Source organism: Daucus carota, chromosome 4 (genome assembly GCF_001625215.2).
Source record: "Daucus carota subsp. sativus chromosome 4, DH1 v3.0, whole genome shotgun sequence".
Classification (NCBI taxonomy): domain Eukaryota; kingdom Viridiplantae; phylum Streptophyta; class Magnoliopsida; order Apiales; family Apiaceae; genus Daucus; species Daucus carota.
This window is the reverse complement of record NC_030384.2, coordinates 40,207,838-40,232,021: the sequence shown is the minus strand read 5'-3', so window position 1 is coordinate 40,232,021 and position 24,184 is coordinate 40,207,838. Positions and strand designations below refer to the sequence as shown.

At 37.0% G+C, this 24,184-nt stretch overlaps 4 protein-coding genes across 4 annotated transcripts; 2 read left to right on the top strand and 2 right to left on the bottom strand.

Moving 5' to 3' along the window:
- The first annotated feature begins 618 nt into the window (after positions 1–618).
- Positions 619–3,573, top strand: LOC108218330 (G-type lectin S-receptor-like serine/threonine-protein kinase At5g35370). Its single transcript, XM_017391238.2, has one exon. It carries the CDS (start codon positions 765–767, stop codon positions 3,378–3,380), a length of 2,616 nt encoding a protein of 871 aa, XP_017246727.1. The 5' UTR covers positions 619–764; the 3' UTR covers positions 3,381–3,573.
- Positions 3,574–10,179: 6,606 nt separating this feature from the next.
- LOC108216555 (uncharacterized) lies at positions 10,180–13,789 on the top strand. Its single transcript, XM_017389348.2, has 4 exons — positions 10,180–10,316; positions 13,083–13,186; positions 13,294–13,444; positions 13,561–13,789. The coding sequence occupies exons 1-4, from the start codon at positions 10,298–10,300 to the stop codon at positions 13,593–13,595; spliced, it is 309 nt and encodes a 102-aa protein (XP_017244837.1). The 5' UTR covers positions 10,180–10,297; the 3' UTR covers positions 13,596–13,789.
- A 1,055-nt stretch (positions 13,790–14,844) lies between these two features.
- Positions 14,845–17,166, bottom strand: LOC108217857 (2-oxoisovalerate dehydrogenase subunit alpha 1, mitochondrial). Its single transcript, XM_017390751.2, has 9 exons — positions 16,951–17,166; positions 16,709–16,846; positions 16,456–16,638; positions 16,131–16,288; positions 15,934–16,033; positions 15,745–15,856; positions 15,504–15,643; positions 15,240–15,425; positions 14,845–15,148 (listed from the first exon to the last, which is right to left on the bottom strand). Exons 1-9 carry the CDS (start codon positions 17,104–17,106, stop codon positions 14,969–14,971), a joined length of 1,353 nt encoding a protein of 450 aa, XP_017246240.1. The 5' UTR covers positions 17,107–17,166; the 3' UTR covers positions 14,845–14,968.
- Positions 17,167–19,214: 2,048 nt separating this feature from the next.
- Positions 19,215–23,508, bottom strand: LOC108218970 (2-oxoisovalerate dehydrogenase subunit alpha 1, mitochondrial). The gene is made up of 9 exons (XM_017392170.2): positions 23,103–23,508; positions 21,914–22,051; positions 21,537–21,719; positions 21,188–21,345; positions 21,002–21,101; positions 20,742–20,853; positions 20,059–20,198; positions 19,703–19,888; positions 19,215–19,605 (listed from the first exon to the last, which is right to left on the bottom strand). The coding sequence occupies exons 1-9, from the start codon at positions 23,340–23,342 to the stop codon at positions 19,438–19,440; spliced, it is 1,425 nt and encodes a 474-aa protein (XP_017247659.1). The 5' UTR covers positions 23,343–23,508; the 3' UTR covers positions 19,215–19,437.
- Positions 23,509–24,184: the final 676 nt, after the last annotated feature.

Here is a 24,184-nt window from a genome sequence, read left to right as displayed (position 1 = left end):
TTATTTACGTGGAGCGTTTTTTTTCTGTTGGATGTATCTGCTAACATACATATGTGCTTGATACTGCCAAGTATAATTGTACATTTTTAGGGATAACCAAGCTTGCAATATTTGTTTAATACAATATTTTATCTTCAAGACGCGGGAATTGGGTTGAACAGCCCTTCACTTACGCTTCATGACAACCTGCCAAGGTGTTCTGGTTTGCAAATTTTAAACCTTAACCCAACATGTATTTGCCTTTGCACTTTTATGCAGACCGCAATTTGAAACTTTTTAGCTAGTTACGAATGTTTGATGTTGCGTTACTATGAAGTTTATGTTTTGTTGTTTGCCAAGATGTGTAATGTGTGTTTGGTTTACTAATCCTCAACTATCATGATGGTATGATGTAATAATGGTGACGGCTTAATAAAATATAGGGAAGTAAACGCTTAGGTAAGATGCAGAATAAATTGTAATATATACAAAGACAGGCACGCATGATCTTGTTTATATTATGACTAGTTAATTACACAACTGGGGCAGATCAGAACTGAGATTCATGCTTTTAGCCCCATGGTGATGTTTACAGTATGAATCATTCCATTTTTTTTGGGTAAACGGTCGGTGTCGTTTTGCGATAGAATAGAGCTGATTTCAAAGGCCAGAGTTGAATTTAGAACCAAGCAGAGATGAAGAAATGAAGCCTAACAGCTAGAATAGATTATATCAATAAAACAGTTTTATTTCTGCCCAGTTGTTCTTTCTTTGTATTTTTCCTTATGGCTTCCTTCATATTCTTCCTTTCTTTTTCTTTATCTTGGGCTATAGTATCGGGGATTTCATGGTCGGAATTTTTATATCCAAATTTCACAGCTTCACACTACAAATTTATTGATGGTGGGGGTAGTTTTCTGTTTTCTCGAAATGGAACGTTTAAGGCTGCCATGTCCAGTCCTGGTACTCAACAAACTAGATACTACTTTTGTGTTATCCATGTGGTATCTCACAACATCGTTTGGTCTGCAAATCGTGATGCACCTGTTTCAAGCTCCGCGCAAATGATTTTGGATTTTAATGGTATTAAGATCATTGAGGAAGACGGAAGTTTAAAATGGTCGACTCCAGGATTAAGGTCATCTGTATCAGCACTAGAGCTAACTGAAACAGGCAATCTCATCTTGATGGATAAGTTTAATGGGACTCTCTGGGAAAGTTTTCATTATCCAACAGACACGATTCTGATCGGACAGAAGTTGCCGGTAGGGAGATGGTTGTCAAGTGCTAAAACAGAGGATGACTTGTCTACCGGTGATTACAAGCTTTCAATTACTGCCGATGATGCTATTCTGCAGTGGCATAATCAAATATACTGGAAATTTTCTATGGCAACCAAGGCGTATACAAATTCAAATCAGGCAGTGGAATATATGGCAGTAAATCAGACTGGTCTTTATCTTTTTGGTCATAATGGATCGGTGGTTGTAGTTCAGCTGAACTTAGAGCAATCTAATTTCAGAATGATCAAGTTGGACGTGTCAGGCCAATTCATTGTCAGCAGCTATTCAACTGCTGATAGAAACCCAGATTTTGCTGGACCAGTCGATCGATGTAGAATTCCTTTTATCTGTGGGAGTGTAGGCTTATGCACAGATGATTCTCAATCAGGGGCTCCTCTATGTTCATGTCCGTCTAACTTTAAAGCTGGATCTTCGAAAACTAATGATTGTGTGCCAAGTGATGCTTCTTATTCTTTGCTGGTTTCTTGCAATTCAACTAGAAACGGCACTAAGTTGAATTCTTCTTCATTAATATCATATTTGAGGCTTGGCTATGGCACCGATTACTTTGCTACTGATTTCGCTGCACCTATTAAGTATGGTATAAATCTGACCTCTTGTCAAGATCTGTGCTCAGCACGATGTTCTTGCTTGGGGGTTTTCTTTGGAAACTCATCTGGTTCTTGTTACCAACTTGAAAATGAGTTGGGATCTTTCAGGTTGAGCAGTTCAAGTGAAAATGATCAATTGGGCTTTATCAAAACTATTGTTGGTCCTCCATCATCAAGAGGTGGTGGTGATAATGGTTTTGGTAGTCAATCGTCCAATTTTCCTATCGTAGCTCTAGTGCTCTTGCCATCTTCTGGATTCTTTTTGTTAGTTTTACTAGCATTCCTTTGGTGTAGACGATCGAGAGTCTACACTAAAGGAAAGACTAAAGTCAGCCGCCCAAGCTCCCCTTCTGAGGATATTGATGCCTTCTCTATCATGGGATTGCCTACAAGATTTGATTATGCAGAGCTGGAGAAAGCTACTGACGGTTTCAAGATTAAGATTGGATCAGGCGGATTTGGTACAGTATACAAGGGCACTCTACCTGATGGAACTGAGGTAGCAGTCAAAAAGATTACCAACTTGGGCTTACAAGGCAAGAAGGATTTCTGCACAGAGATAGCAATCATTGGAAATGTTCACCATGTCAACTTGGTGAAGCTGAAAGGTTTTTGTGCTCAAGGAAGAGAACGCATGTTAGTTTATGAATATATGAACCGTGGTTCCCTGGACTGTACTCTATTTGGCACTGGACCTGTCTTGGAGTGGCAAGAAAGGCTTGACATAGCACTTGGAATAGCACGCGGGCTTGCGTATTTACATAGTGGATGTGAACATAAAATTATCCACTGTGATGTCAAGCCAGAAAATATTCTACTCCAAGAGCAGTTCCAGGCTAAAATATCAGATTTTGGACTTTCAAAACTTTTAACTCCTGAACAGTCCAGTCTATTCACAACCATGAGGGGTACTCGTGGGTATCTTGCTCCTGAGTGGCTTACTAGCTCTGCAATCTCCGACAAAACTGATGTTTATAGTTATGGTATGGTACTACTTGAACTTGTGAGCGGAAGAAAAAATTGCTTGTTTCGAGCACGAAGCCACAGCACTAGTGATGATAACAGTAACGGTGCTCCCTCGTCATCTTCATCTTCCCAGGGACTTATTTACTTCCCACTGTTCGCACTGGATATGCATGAGGAGGGACGTTATTTAGAACTTGCTGACTCGAGGCTAGAGGGTCGTGTGACAAGTGAAGAAGTGGAGAAGTTGGTCTGTGTGGCATTATGCTGTGTCCATGAGGAGCCAACACTAAGGCCTAATATGGGTAGTGTTGTGAGTATGTTGGAAGGCGAGATCCCTCTTTGTCAGCCAAATCTGGCATCCCTGAACTTCTTGCGCTTTTATGGCCGGCGGTTTGCAGAGTCTTCAGCTGTTGAAGAAAGCAGTGGGAAAGACAGTGTGACATTATTTCCGAAAGCAAATAATTCTCGTGATAGAACAAACAGCGGCTCTAACACTTATTTTTCTTATATCTCGTCTCAGCAGGTCTCAGGTCCAAGATAGGCTTAACAATCTGAGTGCTTATCGCATTACCAGTGCACATGTGAATTTGTACAAGTAGGCCAAAATGATAACTTCATACATGAAGATGCCAAGTTCTTTTCATCTTGGAGTTAATGAATAGACTTTTCTAGTTTATACAAGACGGTTTGTCTTTACTGATGTTGTTAATTTATCATCCACTTCCATGCTCTCATATGCGTGTTTGTTTGGATATGGGTTCAAGTTTAATTGTAAATTCCACCTGTTTAATTTGATTGAACGAGATATCAGTCCTTTTTGTAATCCGAGGCATCTTCTTCGCGTAATCTAGGGAATCCACATTTAGCACTTGCTATAGAATTTATCAGAGAGGCACCCCTGTGTTCCTACATGAAGCCTAGTCTTATAGAGCTGAGAGAGATGTCGTTTTACCTTGTCTTGCCTAAGTTAATTGAAGGCTTTTCGATAGTTACCTTCCAATTAAGTTACCTTCTGGGCAAGATCAAATATTAGATGAGACATTAATATGGTAGTCTAGTTAACAAGATTAAGAGTGGCCATTCATAGAGGAAAATAAGAGAGTCGTTTAGATAGTTGCTCGAATCTACTTATTGAGTCGAGGAGTTTAGCTTTGGTTGTTATCTCACAGAGCAGAGTTTCCATTCTTATCAAGAATCTCACAGAGTAGAGTAAAGTTAATTCTGGAGTATTATGGTGAAATAAAAATGAAACAAGTGTTTAAGTGCCCCTGTTTTGTGTGACTTCCACAGCTGAACTTCAGTTAAGCTTCATTAATCTACTTCTATGAATTATGGTTATGCGTTTACTGGATCTTCATGTCAGCTTGTTAGGAACATATCCCTGAAGAATGAACCAACGTACAGTTGTTAGAGAAGTTGATAACGGTGCTACTGCAGATGCCATCTCACAGCCAGCTCAGCAAGATGCCAGCTCACAGCCAGCTCAGCAAGATGCCAGCTCAGCAATTCTGTTAGACAGTTAGTTACAGAGTAATGTGTATAAAACTAGAGCAACAGCATCACTGTAAAGATGACACACTATTATGAAATGTAAATACAAGTTTGTTTCTGCATCTCTCTCTCTCTCTTTCTCTCTATCTCTCTTGCTTAATCTACATTTGTAACATGGTATCAGAGCCATTGTGCTCGATCTTCGGTGATTAGTGCTTGTGATTGCATCTCTGAGTCGCTTAGCGATTGCATCTCTGAGTCGCTTAGCGATTTCGGTTTCGATCTCGATTTCGAGTTCGATTGATTGATTGTGGTTGATTAATTGCAATGGCGTCAACTGCTGCTTCGTACTCGTCTGCAGCTGTAGGATCTTCGATGCTGTCAGCGTTAATAACTTTGGATGTTAATCATCCGTATTATCTGCATCCTTCAGATAATCCTGGTATGCAGATCACTACTGAAGTTTTGGATGAATCGAACTTTAATCAGTGGAGTCGTGCTATGGAGATTGCGTTATCATCGAAGTTTAAGTATGGATTTGTAGATGGATCGTATGTCAAACCTGAAAGTTCATCTACCTTGCTTCCACACTGGACTCGTTGCAATAATATGGTAACTGCTTGGCTCTTAAACACTGTTTCGAGTTCTATACGTAGTAGTATCTTTTATCTGCGTTCTGCTCGTCAGATTTGGTTAGAACTAGAAACTCGTTATGCACAGAGTAATGTTCCTAAGTTGTTTAATCTGCGAAGTGAGATTTCTCATTTGACTCAAGGTTCGTTGTCAATTGCTGCCTATTTTACTCGATTTCGTGGAGTACATGATGAACTTGAATGTGTGCACACTAAAACTCGTTGTGCTTGTGGTAAGTGTCTCTGTAGTGTTAATACTAAACTTGAGGCAGAGGATCTTGATATTCAGCTATCTCAGTTTCTTATGGGATTGAATGACCAATTTACGGCCATTCGTGGTCAAATTCTGCTTATGAAACCACTTCCTTCGCTGAGTCAGTGCTATGCAATGTTGTTACAAGAAGAGACTCAGCGTTCTGTGCATTCTGTGTCTACTAGTGATAGTATGGCAATGTCAGTTAAGACTACGACAAATGCTAAGATTCAACCTGCTAAAGGAAAGAAAACTTCACCTGATGTAGAGGTTAAGTGTGACTATTGTCACATGACAGGACACTCCAGGGATAAGTGCTTTTGCCTACACGGTTATCCGAACTGGCACAAGTTGTTTGGTAAACCAAAGCCTAAGCCGAAATTTCAGACTTCATCTTCTGGCAAGGCTCACACTGCTGCACAGGTTTCAGCACCTGATTCTGAAATAACATCTCTCACCAATGTTAATCTTACAGATGCTTCCTTGAATTTGTCACCAGTGCAATGTAAGCATCTTATGCAGATGATTCAGAATTCAATGTCTGTGACTACACCAGCATCACCTACTGTGGACAACTCTACACCTGCCTGGTATCCACCTCTTGCTCACAGTACGCAATTCTCAGGTACTATATTTCACTCAGTCAACTCTGTTCATCCTGTTCAGTATGGTCCAACTGAGTGGATTCTGGACACTGGTGCCACGGATCATGTGACACCATATCTTAACCTTCTGCATAATGTTGTTGAAGTTAATTCTGTGTTGCATTTGCCTAATGGAGATACGTCTGCTATTACTCATATGGGCACCATTACATTGCAAGACTCACTAGTACTTGTCAATGTGTTGTATGTTCCAATGTTTACATATAACTTGTTGTCTATTTCCAAGTTACTTGCTGATAATGGTTGCACTGCTACGTTCTCTCCTGTTACTTGCTCTCTTCAGGCCCCTACTTGGACGAAGGCACTAGAGATTGGTAAAGTAACTAATGGTCTATACATTCACAACATGTGCACTGAGACTTCTACTCAAAATGCTGATAATTCATCACATGTGGCTGCTTCTACTCAACTCTGGCATAATCGCTTAGGTCATGTTCCTTTTCCAGTCTTGCAAAAGTTACCAGTTACTGGCATATCAGCTGCTTTGGCTCCATGTGATAGTTGTATGTTAGGTAAACAGACACGGTTACCTTTTACTCCAAGTGTTTCTGTAACATCTGAAATATTTCAGTTGGTTCATGCTGATGTATGGGGTCCGTACAAACAGAAAACACATGACAATTGTATCTACTTTCTAACAATTGTTGAAGATTTCTCCAAAGCTACTTGGATTTATTTGATGCCAGATAAAGGGCTTGTTCCATCTATGTTTCGACAGTTCATACCTTATGTTAAAAATCAATTTGATAAGACTATTAAAGTGCTACGTACTGACAATGGCACTGAGTTTGTTAACTCTGCTTTGTCTACATTTTTGGCTGAACTTGGGATTGTGCATCAAACCAGCTGCACATATACCCCACAGCAAAATGGATTAGTTGAACGTAAGCATCGTACTTTGCTGAATGTGGCACGATCATTACGGTTTCATGCTGCACTTCCTCTTAATTTTTGGGGTGATTGCTTGTTGACAGCTGCTTATTTGATAAATCGAACTCCGTCACCTTTACTGAAGAACAAGTCGCCTTATGAGGTGTTGTTTAATGAGCTGCCAGACTATTCTCTTCTCAAAACCTTCGGATGTCTGTGTTATGCTACATCTCTACCTCACCCTACGGACAAATTTGCTCAGCGTGCGGTTAAGGGAGTATTCTTGGGTTATCCTTTTGCTAAAAAAGGATACAAGGTTCTAAACTTGAATACTAGGAAGGTCTTCTTATCTCGTGATGTGAAGTTCTTTGAGACGATCTTTCCTTTTCAATCAGTCTCTACTCCTTCTATTCAACAGCTGTTTCCAGCTGTCTCTTCATTTGATGATTGTGATCCACTACATCTTACTACAGAGGGTGATCGTGCAGAATGTAGTACTAATTCTGGCTCTCCCACCAGTGAAAATACCACTCTACAAGAGTCTGCTGAAACTCATTCTACACCAGCATCTTCAGAATCCGTGCCTACTATAACACAACCACAGCCAGTTCCTGCTCGTCCCCAACGTGCACATAAATTGCCTGTCAAATTCACAGACTATACGGGGATTCCGTCACATTTAGCTTCACTCATCACAGTTCACTCTACTACTTCTAATGATAATGCTTCCACCCTTCCATCGTACATATCATATCTTCCATTTGATACCTCCTATGTGCATTTTTTAGCCAATATCACTAAAATTCCAGAACCGCAATACTATAAGCAAGCTGTGTTGCATGATTGTTGGTGTGAGGCAATGAATGTTGAATTAGCAGCATTGGAGGCTAATCAAACTTGGGAGGTAGTTCCGCTGCCTGCAGACAAGAAAGTGGTCGACTGTAGATGGTTGTACAAGGTGAAATATAAAGCAAATGGTGAGTTAGAGAGGTATAAGGCTCGTCTGGTGGCAAAGGGCTTTACTCAAACCAAGGGTGTTGATTTCTTTGAGACATATGCCCCTGTTGCCAAAATGACTACTGTTCGACTTGTCCTAGCATTAGCTGCGAAATTCAACTGGTTGTTAAAGCAACTTGATGTCACAAATGCGTTTCTCCATGGTACCCTTGATGAGGAGGTATATATGGCTTTACCTCCTGGCTATTTTCCTTCAGTTGAGTTACAGCAGCGCTATCCTAATTGTCGTCTAGTTTGTCGGTTATTGAAATCCTTGTATGGCCTATGTCAAGCTCCAAGACAATGGTTTTTAGCTCTGTCTGCAGCTCTGTTGAAATTTGGGTTTAAGCCAGTCGTTAGTGATTCCAGTTTGTTCTGCTATCAGAGTGGCTCTACTATTGCTTTGCTACTAGTCTATGTCGATGATATGATTCTGACTGGAAATAGTGAGCCTCTTCTGCAGTCCATTATTGCATTTCTAGCAACACAGTTCAAAATCAAAGATCTGGGTCCTCTCAAATATTTTTTGGGATTGGAAATTGCTCGTTCTTCTACTGGCATTTATGTAAATCAGCGTAAATACACACTGGATATCATTGCAGATACTGGCTTGACAAATGCTCGTTCTAGCTGCATTCCTATGGAACAACATCACACTTTGCAGTCTGATGAATCTGATATACTTTCAGATGGCTCTGCTTACAGAAGGCTCATTGGACGCTTGATATATCTCACAATTACACGCCCTGATCTCTCCTATCCTGTTCATGTTTTAGCCCAGTTCATGGCAGCTCCTCGCCATAATCACTGGATTGCTGCACTAAAGGTTGTTCGCTACTTAAAAGAGACATGTGGTCAAGGCCTACTTTATACAGTTGACACTAATCTTTCTCTGACTGCGTTTTGTGATGCGGATTGGGCTAGCTGCCCCACTACTAGACTGTCCCTTACTGGATTTTGTGTTCTGCTGGGTGGATCTCTCGTTGGCTGGAAATGTAAAAAGCAACAGGTTGTATCTCGATCATCAGCTGAGGCTGAGTATCGATCGCTTGCAGACACTTGCTGTGAGTTAACATGGATAGTATCCTTACTACATGAACTCAATCTCAAGTCTGTCACACCTATTTCATTGTTTTGTGACAACAAATCTGCACTACATATAGCCTCCAACCCTGTGTTTCATGAACGCACCAAACACATTGAGATTGATTGTCATTTGGTGCGTCAAAAGCTTCAGCAAGGGCTTATTACTACTCATCATATCTCTACCAGAGAGCAACCTGCAGACTTGTTTACCAAAGCTTTGTGTTCCATGCAACTGCAGTATTTCCTTGCCAAGTTAGGTGTCTGTAACTTGTTCAGTCCTCCTAACTTGAGGGGGGATGATAACGGTGCTACTGCAGATGCCATCTCACAGCCAGCTCAGCAAGATGCCAGCTCACAGCCAGCTCAGCAAGATGCCAGCTCAGCAATTCTGTTAGACAGTTAGTTACAGAGTAATGTGTATAAAACTAGAGCAACAGCATCACTGTAAAGATGACACACTATTATGAAATGTAAATACAAGTTTGTTTCTGCATCTCTCTCTCTCTCTTTCTCTCTATCTCTCTTGCTTAATCTACATTTGTAACAGAAGTTGTTGAGATGCGCTGGCTTTTAGCACTGGAGAGGACATCAGAAATTTAAAAATCTTATATTCGAGTAAGGTCAATGGTCTCTGAATTTCTGCAATCAGTTAAGCCATGCTATCTGTGCAAATACCATCTGCTGAACGAATGTTCTTCTTATGCATATATTCTTGTTGACGTATTCTTATTGAACGAACTCATTCTCTTCGTGATATTCTATTGCAAGATTAGTTTTAAATCATCGGCAGCTTTCCGAAAAAAGGGAGAGAATGTAATAGTACACTCTGAATGTGGAAAAGGAAACGAAAGCTGGCATAGAGAGAGCAGAGAGAAATCAGAGAATACACATTTTGGTGAATATCAGCTTCGAACGCTGTCGATAAATTAATTATATAATTAAAATATTACTCTCTCTGTCTCATTTTAGTTGTCATATTTATATTTTTGTTGGTTAAATTAACTAAATTTTGACCAAAGATTATAAATCACTCCCTCGTTATTTTAAAAAACTGAAAATTACATCTTAAATTAGATTAAAACTTATTTTTGTTGGTATATTTTTTTTATTTTGTCAATTGATAAAATATTAATAAATTAAAAAAAAAAACAAATTTATATATCAACTTAGACATTAATTTATTTCAAAAAAAAACTTAGACATTAATTAATTTATTTATTTACAAATTCAAGGCGTAAAAATTAAGCTCGGTCTCCGCCAATAAAAACAAGGGAAACACGTCACGATTAACACCACGATCTACATGGCCAATATATACACAGCCACACAGGTGTATAAAATAGGAGTATGTATGTACCGTGTACGTATATATATAGAGATACAATAATAAATTTTTAAATAACAAAAAGAGAAAAGACGACCAAACAATTAAACAGACGACTCTGAAAGAGCTTGGATCATTCTCATGGCGTACGTCGAGAGAGGTAAGCTGCCCTCTATGTGTCTTCATACCTTTTTTACATCGATTATCTGCTTTATGTTGGCGGATTTCACCGTTTGATTCCTCAACATATCTTCTCATATCTTTTTTTTTTAATAATTAATTTTCGGTTTCTTTAATTTGTATTTGTATAATCTTTTCAATTATATGTAAATCATGCGGGGAATTTGTTTAGATACTAGAATACAAATTAGATGCAATTGGTGATAATATTGATTTTAAACCTAGGGTGTAATAATTGATTTTTCGAGAAATAGGAATGATTAGGAGACGTCAAGCATTTGCGCTTGCTCAGAGGAAATGATAAGTTTCTTGGGGAAGCTTGTATTACTTTTTCAATTTTTGTTTGGTTTGGCGATGGTTATAGAACTCGTAAACTGTACTACATTTTGTTGGAAGGAATTTCGGTTTGTAATGGTTATTGGAGAACAAATTTGGGAATGAGCATAATTTGTGTTGTGTTATCGTAATGGGGAGAGAGATAGATAAGATGCTAGAATTTTGACTAATTACACTAACGGCCTATTGCATTCCTAACGAATTCCATTCCTGCTACCCAATTACAGTCAGGGGCTTAGCCGTGATTCACAAGAAAGTTATTATAGATAAATAATCTTAAGATATTTATAATTTTTAAAACGTTGTATCATTTTTGTCATGAAAGATGTCATTAGTGTACATAATTACATATACAGTCATAAAATTTATCTAATTACATGTGTTGATGATCTTTCTCATGTAAGGGCACTACCATAGTGTTAATTTAAGATTCTAAAGAATGCATCTAAAGTTACTTGCATATCTTATGTTTAAGCTGACTCGTACTTTTGTTTTGTTTTTTTCTCCACAAAGAAATTTAGTGTGGTAGACCTCATGAAATAGGAAGGATTAGGTTATAAACAAGCTTGAGTAGGTTATAGAAAGCATGGATTCCTTACTCACCTGCCGCACAGCGCCCTCGATTCTTGGAGATTCCTGGGTGCGCGGGGATTCTTGTTAAATAATTTTAACTCGTTAATTGAGTACTTAATTACTTAACTATTTTATAATGCAACAATTATGTTATCAAATTGTAGTTAATTGATTACTTAATCGCCTAACTACTTTATAATGCAACAATTGTGTTGTCAAATAATTATTATGTCAATTGTTAAGGACAATGAACTTATCTACTATTTGATCATTTGGCTGAAATATAAATGTAACTCCGGAAATACATGCATAACATATATTTTTAATATATTAAAATTTGTCGAATCCCCCCCCCCCCCCCACAACTAAATCCCCATATTTTTAAATTTGTCAAATTATCGTATCCCCGCACCCATGCTTCATAGGTAGGTGAAACCCTCATCATTTCCATGACATTATAATTTGAACAATATAATTTCCTCTAAGGGACATTATTATATTTTTAAAGTATCAACTCACTTGAACTTTGTTTAAATCATATGCATTCTGAATACATAAAAAAAAGAGAGAGAGAGAATCAAACTTCTTATAGTTCATTGTTTCGAGAAACCTTATGTACTATATCTATATGGTTTATATGAACATATGAACAAGTTGTGCTGTCCCAGTTGGCTCCCTGAGTATTTAATTGCTTTAGAAGACTCTGTCATTTGTTTTAATTTGAGCTATTTGGTTATAAATTTAAAATGTCTATAATGTTTCTGGTCCGGCTTTTGCATATTGAAGCAATTTGCTAATTTTAAGTTGGGGTCATTTGATCCTAATTGCTCTAGTTTTAGTTGAGGTGAACATAGAAATTGTTGGATTATAATGAATCACAAGATCCTGCACATGCGATCTAAAATAGTGACTATATACCCTGTAATATTTTTACTACTTCCAGTCGCTTAAAACTGTACAGTAATTTGTTAAATTCCTTCCTTTTATTTATTGTCCCTCGAGATATCTGATCTTCCAGATTTTTTTTAACTTCTATTTTTAATGACGTGGGCCATCTGGAACAATCTTCTACCTGGAGTCTGGGAATGAAGAAATATCAGTTAATTGTTTTGGAATTGGAATGTCATAATCTAATATTTGAACCTCAAACAAACAGTCACTACCTACTATTAAGTTTGAGAAACCATAACTAATTATTGATGAAAGTACTTAAAGACTTGCTTACATGACGGTTGATTTTTATAATAAGAGTTTATTGCAAAACGTATCCCTTTGGTTCGGACCAATTGCAAGTTACCTAAATTTAGATAATTGCAAGATGCATACCTTTGCATGTTTTGGCGCCACATTTAAAATTCTTTCGACCCATTTCTGTCTATTTTAATCTATTACCATGTAAATTAAATGGGTAAAATTGAATTAAGAATTCACTAAAATGACATGTTATAGGTTTTTCGGTATGTAATACCCTTTTAATTTAACACAGTGATAGGTCAAAATAGACGAAAATGGGCCAAAAGGGTTCAATACGTGGCGCTAAATTATGTTAAGGTGACCTAAAGTTTAGGTAATGAAGTGCAGTTGGTCCAAACAAAGGGATGCGTTTTGCAATTAACTCTTGTTATAATGTAATCATAGTTCCGGTCTTTACTTTTTTTGGTCTCAGTTTCTCTACATTTGGAGAGCATTAATGTTCCGAACACAACTCAGCATAAAAATATTAATAGGGGCCATTTTCTCACTTTCCATCACTGAATATTACTATTACATTAACAGAGTTGTGGCGCTAAACAATATTCCTAGCTTGTAGATATGTGACCACCTGTTAATATTTCAGGTGTTGTGAAATCTAAGCAGTCTATATGGCGACTCAGAACAATCACCAATTTCTTCTGGGCTATTATAAACATCATTGGCGTTTTCTTTTCGACTATGTTCTCGGTAATATATACTACAGCAGCAAGCAATAGTCTAGTTTATTTGTATACAGGCTAATATAATTTCGTTTGTTTCCCCCTCTTTACGTTTTTTGTGTTCTGTTTGGACAGATGGAAAAAACAGATGCTTATAAGAAAAGTTCAGGGGCAAGCAAGAAATGGGATGGTGGGGGTCCTGGAGGTCCTGGTGGTCCATATGGTGGGCCTGGTGGTCCACGCAGACCACCCCGTGGAATGGACAATGTTAGGGGAATTGATCACAGTAAGTTATTAGCATCCTTGATAACAATTTCCTTGCGATTGTTACTTGGTTGTGGATTTTTTCTTTTTTAATTTGTTTTTTCTAGCTAAAGGTTAACTTTGTATCCCAAACTGTAGGTTCTCTCCCTGCATGCGGATCCTGCTGCGGCTAAAAGGCACATTAAGATTTATCACGTGCTGATGTAACAAGTGTTTGTTGTCATCATTATGAACATTGTTGAAGTTTAGCTGTTGTCAACATTGTGAACATTGTTGAATATGCATACATATCTACCCTTTAGTGACTTGAAGCCCTAAATATCATGCACAATTAACTTTTTAAATAAAAAAATGTTCTTCTACTGTATTTCTATGTTACATCTGTTTGCTTCAAATTCGGTGTATATTTGAATCAGTATATTAAGAAACACTTAAGTTGTTGTTTTGCCACTTAAGCAGGGTCTCAGGGTTTCTCGTTTTGTACTGGGCGCTATAAATAACCATATGGAAGATCAAAGGCGTATTAAGAGTTAGTTAAGTGGATAGTATTTTATTAGTGGATGCATGTTTAGAATATAAACTGATTTGGCCCTGAAGTTTACATGAAACCCTTTTTTTTTTTTTCTTTTAAAACAGTCAACACAATTACAGGTTCTGTATTTGCATACAAAGTTTATGCCAGCAAGACTTAGTTTGCACTGCATAAGGCATAACTTCATCAAGGAACTCCCTTTTTTAGCTTGCACAAAAACTTGATGAAACGGTTTGTTAGATTGTTAAATAGAAAATAGTTACACTGTAGTTTGAGAGAGTAGAAGGCATTTCTTAACTGTCCAAATGAATGGGCATAGGTTCAGAAAGTAAACCTGCAATGATCAATCTTGGGTCAGCAGACGAGAAAGTCTGGCCTATGCGAGCCAGGACTGGGAATGTTTCATGTGGTGAGCCAAGCTTTGGGCGATTCCATGACTTTCTTGAGTGTGCTTTGTTCATTAGAATCAAGATGAGAAGCTTCATCCTTGCTTGGCTCGGAAGGGGTTCGATTGTTGTGGGTAGACATGGATGAGTTTGAAATTATTGGAGGTCCCAACAGGGAAAAGCAAAGAAGTTTTTCAAGAAAGTCAGGAGGGAGAAAAGTTGGAAGGGAAAAGAAAATGCAGCCATTTGGGCTTTGGGAGCAGAGAAATAACCGACTCTTATTGAGTCTTATTAGCTTACCAACCATTGCTTTGGCAGTATGAATATTCTTGATAACAGAGAACCGTGATTGAGGTTAATATAATCGATATTTGTCGTGCAAAACTCAGGGACAGGGATGGTGTTTCAGCAGTTCTTGTCAGAAAGCAAGCGAATAAGGCGGCTTATTTGTTGGCTAGAGTTCCTTGTTCATTGACTCGCTATAATGTGTCTAGTGCGAATTATGCCTTGAAACTTGCATAGAATTCTAACGCTTTTTATATTTTAAGGTTCATCACTTCAATTTATATCCATGTTCGAGTACAAGCAACATGGAAGTAGCATATAGTAAAGAGCACTGACGTTAAAGTTATATTTGTGATGCCACAGCAAAACCAGAAGGGAAGTCTTGTGGGTGTTTCCTTATAGTTTCTGTTAGCGATCTTTCCTGCTCCTGGAGGTTTGTGGGCATGTCATGGTACACATCAGCGAACAAATCTGTAAGCGCTGGTCTTTCTGCTTTCTCTGCGACTCCAATAGCATTCATAAGCTGCAATACAACATTGTAACAAACCAGAATTCAGCTTCATCTGAACCAAAACGTTTGGCGATGAATTCGTCAAAATCAAACAATATTTCACCTGTTTTCTAACGCTGCCTCGGAGCGTGGATTCCTGTTCTTCATTCCACCACCCATTTCCCTCTATCCAGTTTCTGTATCTGGAAATAGGATTCCTATCTGCTTTCCATTGCTCGATTTCTTCTCTGGCCCGGTACTTGGTAGAATCATCAGACGTAGAGTGATGTCCTACTCGGTATGTCAGAGCCTAAGAGTGAAGGACATGTTAAATTCATCTCATCACATGTACTTTTGTATAACATGAAAGCTATGAAGGAGATGGAACCTCAATTAAAATGGGCTTCTGTTCCTTGATAGCTATTTTACGAGCTTCTTGCATTGCATCATAAATAGCAAGGGCATCATTTCCGTCGACTCGTATACTTGGGATCCCGTAAGCTCGGCCTTTGACAGCAATTCCATCACCTGCCAAGAAAATTTGTAGATGATTCCAGTAAAATGATAGCGCAGACCCAATTTGACATGATATTTAATAAAATGGGAGTTCGCGAGGGTGGATCACTGACTCCGAAACTGCTCTGTGACAGGGGTGCTTATGGCCCAGCCATTGTTCCGACAGAAGAAAATCACTGGAACCTCCAAAACTGCTGCAAAATTCAAACCGGCATGGAAATCTCCCTGACAAGGTACAAGCGCGTAACGCGTAAAATTGGTGCAAATGCACGTAAGATACTTCAAATAACATGTTTCTATACCTCACTGGTAGTGCCATCCCCAAAATAAGTAACAACACATGCATCCTTCTTTTCCATTTTAAGAGAATAAGCGACCCCGACAGCTTGTGGAATTTGTGTACTAATGTAGAACAAAACAATGGTGTGAGTAGATGCATGATCACTGAACAAGAATAACATACATACTAACATACACACTACAGAGGGTCTGTTTTTACCCTAAAGGCGACGACACAGTAATGTAGTTGTGCTTATTAGACCCATAATGCATCGGCATTTGCCTGCCTTTCCCCTTATCTGCTTTATTTGCAAACAATTGGTTGGCAAATTCTTGCAGGCTGAAACCACGCCATAAAAGAACTCCATGCTCGCGATACTGCAAAATTCCAACAACATTTTCTTACATTTGCATCACTTTGTTACAGAATTCTTGATTTCATATAGTTCCAAATAATTCAATGTCGACTTTTTGTGCAGAATGAGTTGTTTACCTTTATTATTAAGAATTTTATAAATTCCATACGAAAATAGTGTCATACTAACCTGTGGCAAGATAATGTCTTCGTTACTCAGTGCAGCAGCTGAGGCTATGTTGATGGCCTCTTCTCCGTGTGAGGTCATATAAAACGAAGTTCTTCCTTGCCTCTGCACTTCATTGAAGACGGTGTCCATCATTTGAAGCGTCACCATGCTACTATATAGCTGCACTGCGAGTTCCTTGCTTATCTAACCATGCACATACATGTTAACACAATGTTTATTTCAAAAATCTCCAACTATTAGAAAAAACAATTACCAATTTTGATGTGTTGGACAGCATATGATGACCGCTATTGTCAAGAACTCGATAGCAATGTATCCTTTCCTCAGAGGAATCAGCAATGAAGTTAATCTTGGAAGTAAATGGAACTGCACCACCCGGAAAGTACCAGGCCTTTTGATATTGAAAAAGATAACACTTTTAAATATCAAAAAAATGATCCTTTTAAATTTTTATGTTAATTTTGATCAAATAGGTTGTTTAGATGATGAGAGTACCTCGTTTTCGGAGTAATCCAAATCATCCTCAAGTTGTAAAGCTTTAGAATGCAGAGAAGCTCCTTTTAAACTCCTGTTGCAAATGATTTGATGCAAGCCAGCTCTTGTCTTGACACACTGCAAAACGCTTCTGGATTTCAGGAACCAAGTCGCCATTAGAAATGTGGTGCTCAAATCTAGAGGTGATCTTAGCTCTGTCTTTCTGTAGACAAATATAAAAGGTTAAACAGTGGACACGGGACATTTAAGTTGAAAGTTACTGCCCGCCCGGATATTAGGTACACGTTAAGATCATGAATACTAAATATAACGTCCATTAGGTATAGGAGATGGATGAATAAGGATGATACTTGAGTTGGTAAGATTTCTGGGATTGAGTTCTTTTTTCTGTTACCGGACATATTTACATGAAAACTAAGGTTTTGGCTCCTTTGGTCACAATTTCAAATAGAAGTGCACGAAATAACACAATTTCGGAATATAGTTTTTCAAAGCACACATGACGCAACTAAAATAGCTGCTTTTTGGGGCGCAGGAAAATGCAACAACAACTGACTTTTCTTGTTGTTTAACAGGGAAAATAGATTTTTTTGTCACCAAACTTATTATTTATTATTTGTTTAGAAACCTACCACTGAACTATAATTTTTTTCTTTTTTGCCACTAATATTAGGTTCGGATTTTTCTTTTGTCACTAACGTTAGGTTCGGATTTGATTATTAACACTATGTTATTCTTTTAAGAGTTAATTGCATTTGACACCCCTTTAATTTCAGCATGTTGCACATTGCACCTAATAGTTTTGGAATAAACACTATGTAGCCCCTTACTTTTAACCCGTAGACACTTTGCACCCTTTCCGTTATCTTCTGCCGTTACTGTTAATTTTTGAAGGGGCATTTTGGGAAATGCCCTAAATGTGTCCTAGGTAGTTTATCTTAGAGGACGAGAGTACGGATTTTTTTACTCAGAAAAGAAATCTCATAATTAACTTATGGAACTATATTTATAAAAAGTGGGAACCTTAAAATATGTGACAAGTAGTGGTAAAGAACTATAAAGTCAAGTGATACCATATATTTGTGGAGTATTAAAATAATTTATAAAACTAAATTTTTTAGGTTCTTAAAATATCTGTTAAACTCTCATACTTCAAGGTAAACTAGCTAAGGGACACATAGATGACTGTATATAATGTTATAGACACATATCATATCACCATAATATTGCAAACTACCACTATATTTTTATAATGCTAAAAAAATAACATATTATTAATAATCAAATTAAAACATAACGTCAGTGACAAGAAAAAATCCAACGTTTTTTTAAGGAAAAAAAAACCAACATTAAATTTTATTCAGAAAAAATAAAATAAAATAATTTTTGAAATTTTTTGGAGTCTCAAAATGGGTGTCCAACTCTCGTCCTCCAAGGTAAACTACCTAGGACACAACATAAAGATATAGGCACATATCAGATCGCCATTATATTGCAGACTAACACTAATAATACTAAAAAAATACTCCCTCCGTCCCAAAATACATGTCACTTTGACTTTTTGCACGTAATTTGATGTGCAAATAAAACATACTTTTATAAATTATTTTTAAAATTTTCTTTTTCTGAATAAAAGTATAACATCCATATTTTTATTCTGAAAAAGAAAATTCGAAAAATAACGTATAGAAGTATGTTTTATTTGCACATCAAATTACGTGCAAAAAGTCAAAGTGACATGTATTTTGGGACGGAGGGAGTAACATAGTGTTAATAATCAAATCCGAACCTAACGTTAGTGACAAAAAAAAGTCCGAACCTAATATTAGTGACAAAAAAGAAAAAAATTATAGTTCAGTGGTAGGTTTCTAAACAAATAATAAGTTGGGTGGCAAAAAAATCTATTTTCCCTGTTTAATATGACATGTTTGTATTCGTTTTAATATGAAGATAAGTAATTATTACAGAGAAAAGTTTTATAATTTTATATAATATTTTGTAGTGTTACATTTTTAGGTTTAATTGTTAACAAAGTTTTGAAAGTTAGAACTTACATTTATATGTCAAGTTTATTTGTTGTGTATTTAGGATATGGATCACGTTCTAAAAATCCTAAAAAATCTGGTTATAATTCGATTCCGATCCGAATCCGGTAGAATGGCTTGTAGTCTGTTATACTCTCTCTGTATAATTAATAATCTGTACCAATAATGCAAATAAAATGAACAATTACGGGTGTAAAACAATGTCGTAAAAAACGGGAATCAGATTTAATCGGTGAAGTCTATAAAATTATTTGTTGTGGATTTATGATATGGATCAGCTTCAGGAACAATGCCCATTTTGAATCCATACTCGAATTAATACAAAGCTTTATATTTCTCAGTATAGAACTTAGAATCTATGACAATGTTCACGTCCCACCCTTGAGTACGTTTACATTGGATTCAAGTTCTACTTGATGTTTAATAAAATTTATATAGAATTTCATACGGCAAAACCAGAGGGGAAGTCTTGCGGGTGTTTCTTCATAGTTTCTGTTAGTGATCTCTCCTGCTCCTGGAGGTTTGAGGGCATTTCATGGTATACATCAGTGAACAAATCTGCAAGCAGTGGTTTCTCTATCTGCTCTGCAACTTGGATTGCATTCATAAGCTGCAACATAAAATTATAGAGTAACACATTAGAATTCAATTTCATCTGGACCGAAGGCGATATGTGGCTTGTTAAAGTCGTAAAAATAATATCGCACCTGTTTTCTAATACTTCCACGGAGCTCAGATTCCTGTTCTTCATTCCACCATCCATTACTTTCCACCCAATTTCTGTATCTAGAAATAGGATTTCGAGCTGTTTTCCATTGCTCGATTTCTTCTATGGCCCGGTACTTGGTGGAATCATCAGAGGTAGAGTGGTGTCCTACTCGGTATGTGAGAGCCTAAAAGTAAAAGATGCAAGAAGACATGTGTTAGGTTAACCGGAGATGTGTTAAATTCATCTTGAAATGATTTATTAGTTTCTCATATTCCACTTAATTTCTTGCAAGTAACACTTTTACGGCAACCATTGTCAATATTAAAATTGTCAAATTAATGAACAAATGTGAACCTCAATTAAAACGGGTCGCTGTTCCTTAATAGCCATTTCACGAGCTTCACGTACTGCATCATAAACAGCAAGGACGTCATTTCCATCGACTCGTATACTTGGGATACCATAAGCCTGGCCTTTGGCTGCAATTCCATCACCTGCCAAGAAATTATTGTAATATTTCAGGCCTCATTTTTCGCTGATTCTGGAATTTATTGGGTAACTTGAACTTCCCATGAACTAATTTCAATTCATAGTTCCGAGAAAATTATTAATTTGTCTTTGGTTTGTCATTACGTAACTAGAGGTTACATTGTTAATTATGGTAGAATGAATCGTTTGACAGATAGAGGACCTTGTAACTTGTGATGACCATAGGGAGGTAGGTAATTAACTATGTTACCACATTCTGATGTAATTACAACTGCCCATGAACTTGAAGCTCCTTTGGCTAATTTATGGAGTAATTTACTCAACTGAACTTTGAAACTTATTTGAGTTCCAAGTAACTTGTGGATACGTAGTTGAGTTGCAATAAAACAATCTGAGTCAACAAACCTAACCTTTATCAAACTTATAAATACAGAACTTAAACTCGCAGTCCAGGTCAATAAATTTCAAGCCAAACTGCCTATGTGAATGATAGAAAAGACACATTTGAACATCTAATAAAGAAAATCTTGCAAGGGTGGATCACTTACTCCGGAACTGATCTGTGACGGGAGTACTTATGGCCCAACCATTGTTCCTACAAAAGAAGATCACTGGAGCCTCCAAAACTGCTGCCAGATTTAAACCGGCATGGAAATCCCCCTGAGGAGTTACAAGCACAGAATATGTGAAATTGGACAAATGGCTTCAAATATTTTTCCTTCTTTATTTCTTTTCTAGTGCTCAAGAACTAAATATGTCTATCTTATAGCAAGCATATCCACCAGTATCTTTGAGATAATATTGTTACCTCACTGGAAGACCCATCCCCAAAATAAGTAACAGCACATGCATCCCGTTTTTCCATTTTAAGAGAATATGCAACCCCAACAGCCTGTGGAATCTGAGTACTATTGAAGGAGAAAAATAAAATCATGTAAGCAAATGCATAATTGATGAACAAGGATAGTCATGCATACACAGGTTTTGTTCTTACGCTAAAGGCGATGAGACGGTGATGTAGTTGAGCTTGTTAGATCCATAATGAATAGGCATTTGCCTGCCCTTCCCGTAATCTGATCTGTTTCCAAACAATTGGTTGGCAAATTCTTGTAGGCTGAAACCACGCCATAAGAGCACTCCATGTTCACGGTACTGCATTTACATATTCCTTTGCATTAGAGCCATTTATGTAGTTCTTAATTTATAGGAGGTTCCAATTAATTTTATCCGTTTTGATTTTTTGTTTTGTAGTAAGATATCTGTCTTTCAAACTATTTAGAGTAAGCTAAATATTCATGATTGACCAGCAAGACACAAGGCCATGAAAATTTTCTCATACTAACTTGAGGTAAGATAACATCATCATTAGACAGTGCAGCAGCTGATGCTATGTTAATAGCTTCTTCTCCATTTGAAGTAAGATAGAATGAAATTCTTCCTTGCCTCTGTGCCTCATTGAAGATGGTGTCCAGCATTTGCAGTGTAACCATGCTACTGTATAACTTCACTGCGAGTTCCTTGCTTATCTAATCAAGTATCACGATAGCAAAATATTTGTTAGCTCTTCAATATTTAAATTGTAAAAAATCATATTCATTAAATGTCAAAAATGCCTGCTAAAAAAGATCTTTACGCCATGGTAAACAAAGTAACTAATAAATCTGTCACAATGATTTCATATTAAGTAAATTACTTGAGCTATTCAGAGTAAGACAATTACCATTTCTGATGTGCTCGATCGTATTTGTTGGCCGCAATTATCAAGAATTCGATAACAAGGTATCCTGTCTTTGGAAGAATCATCGGTGAATTTTATCTTCGTTGTAAATGGAACTTTACCGCCTGGAAAGTCCCATTCCTGAGAGATATCCAGACCAATCATAATTAAAATTACATATACTGATATACATTTACAAGGAAAGATAATCAGAGTGTGTAATTTTTTTTTGAAGAAACACAGCTTATTCTGCTTATGTCCATTCACATTTACAAGTACTTTCATCTAATATTACAGGTTTGAACTCAAGCTATATTGTGTATATTTGCCACAAACCGCAAGAAACCATAGTACCGTCAATAGGGCATATTAAGACCTATTTCTCTCTCAGTATAGCTCTCAAGTCCAAACCTTGTCGAAAACAAAGTGGTGTGTATGAGGGTATCCAGAACTAAGTAATGGATCGCTTTTTTTTTTTTTTTTTGGGAGGTATGTAGCAATTAACCATTTCTTTTTGCTTTTAGCCTTAAGATTTGATGCTTTTCTATCAGCGCCATTTTTGGGAGGGAAGTTGAAACTATATCTTCACTTTTATTTCTCTATGCTTTAAAATAAAACTCGGAAACACCATACCCAAGTGGAAGAGGCCTAAGCTTATTATCTCCGTGAATCTCTGTGAGCGATAACTTACCCGAAAAGGAAAAAACAATCTTTATTCATCCATATGACCTTTTTCCCCAATTTCTCTACTTGGATAGACAATACTCTTGCAGGTTACACGTAATAATCATCACTTTCACGGCTATATGACTCGAATCATTTAATTCTAAGCCATGCTTGCCAACAACCAACTACACATTAAGATGCATGCATACAGTTCCGATAAACTCGGCTGTTAAAAAGTAAAATTAAAATTCCTAACGTTTTCTACAATTCAATTCCCATCATCTGTCAACATCTATTGTTTCTCAGCTCTGCAATTATTCCGCAACTCGAATTCCTAATTCAATATACATCGAGAATCCCAGGTCTTTGTGCCATTTCGAACAATTAAATCACAAACAACATTCAAATTTGTAATAAACGATAAAAATACTCGACAAAAAAGATGATTCGGCTGTAATATACTTCTGCTCCTGTTTTATCCGAAAAATTCGAGTGCTGATAAATCTAAAGGAAAAGCAACGAGTACCTCGTTTTCAGAGTGATCGTGATCTTCGACTTTCAGAGCTTTGGAATGTTGAGAAGCTCGAGAACCAAGGCCGAGAAACGATGAATGCACACGATACTCATTAGTACTGATGATACGAGGATTGCAGTGATGTGATGAACAGGAGAAGAAGGTCCTGTTAAGAAGATGAGTAAAAGCAGGACCAGGCCTTGTCCTGACGTAGTGCAAAGCGGTTCTGGATGTTTTTAAGCAGACAGCCATATCATAAGTATATGGCTAGATTTAGGGAGAGAGCTTCTCTGATTTCTTGAGAACACACCACCTATGCTTAGGAAAAATATAGTGTGGGAAGCTTTGGTGTCTTTTGTTTTGTTTCGCTGCTAATATGGGTATGGATGGGATGCTGGGTATAGTTGTCTTTGAGTATAGACATGAGTACATGACCCACCCGAGTAAGGTGTTTTGTCCATTCGATTTTTAATAATCGATAACAATACAATTTTTCAAAATTAGTACTCCTTCTTTCCGCTCCAAAATAATAATCACTTTGACTTTATGCACGTATTTTAAAGTGCAAAAAAAACATACTTCTACATATTATTTTTGAAATTTTCTTTTTCTGAATAAAAGTTTAACATCTCTATTTTTATTCAGAAAAAGAAAATTTCAAAAATAACAAGTATAAGTATGGTTTTCTTTTTGCACCTCAAAATATGTGCGCAAAATCAAAACGACTATTATTTTGGAATGGAAGGAGTATATTATAGTAAATATAATACTATATTATTTGAATACATATGATTAATATTCTGATTAATTCCAAATTATTCGAATAATGATGATTCAACCCCTTAAGTTTTATTCTTTTTGGTCATATCTAGCAATTAATTTTGATTTCATCTTTTTTCCTAAATAAAAGACATTTCGTTTTTCCTAAAATAGAAGACATTGTGGGTGTTTGCGATCGACTTTTAAACCGGGCTTCTCGGTTTATAAGTTAGAAGCATTTATTCGTACCGTTTGTGCAAAAAGTTAAGAAGCACTTATAAAAACCTAGGAATGCTAGCTTTTGTTTCAGGGCTTTTACTTATTTCCCAAACACT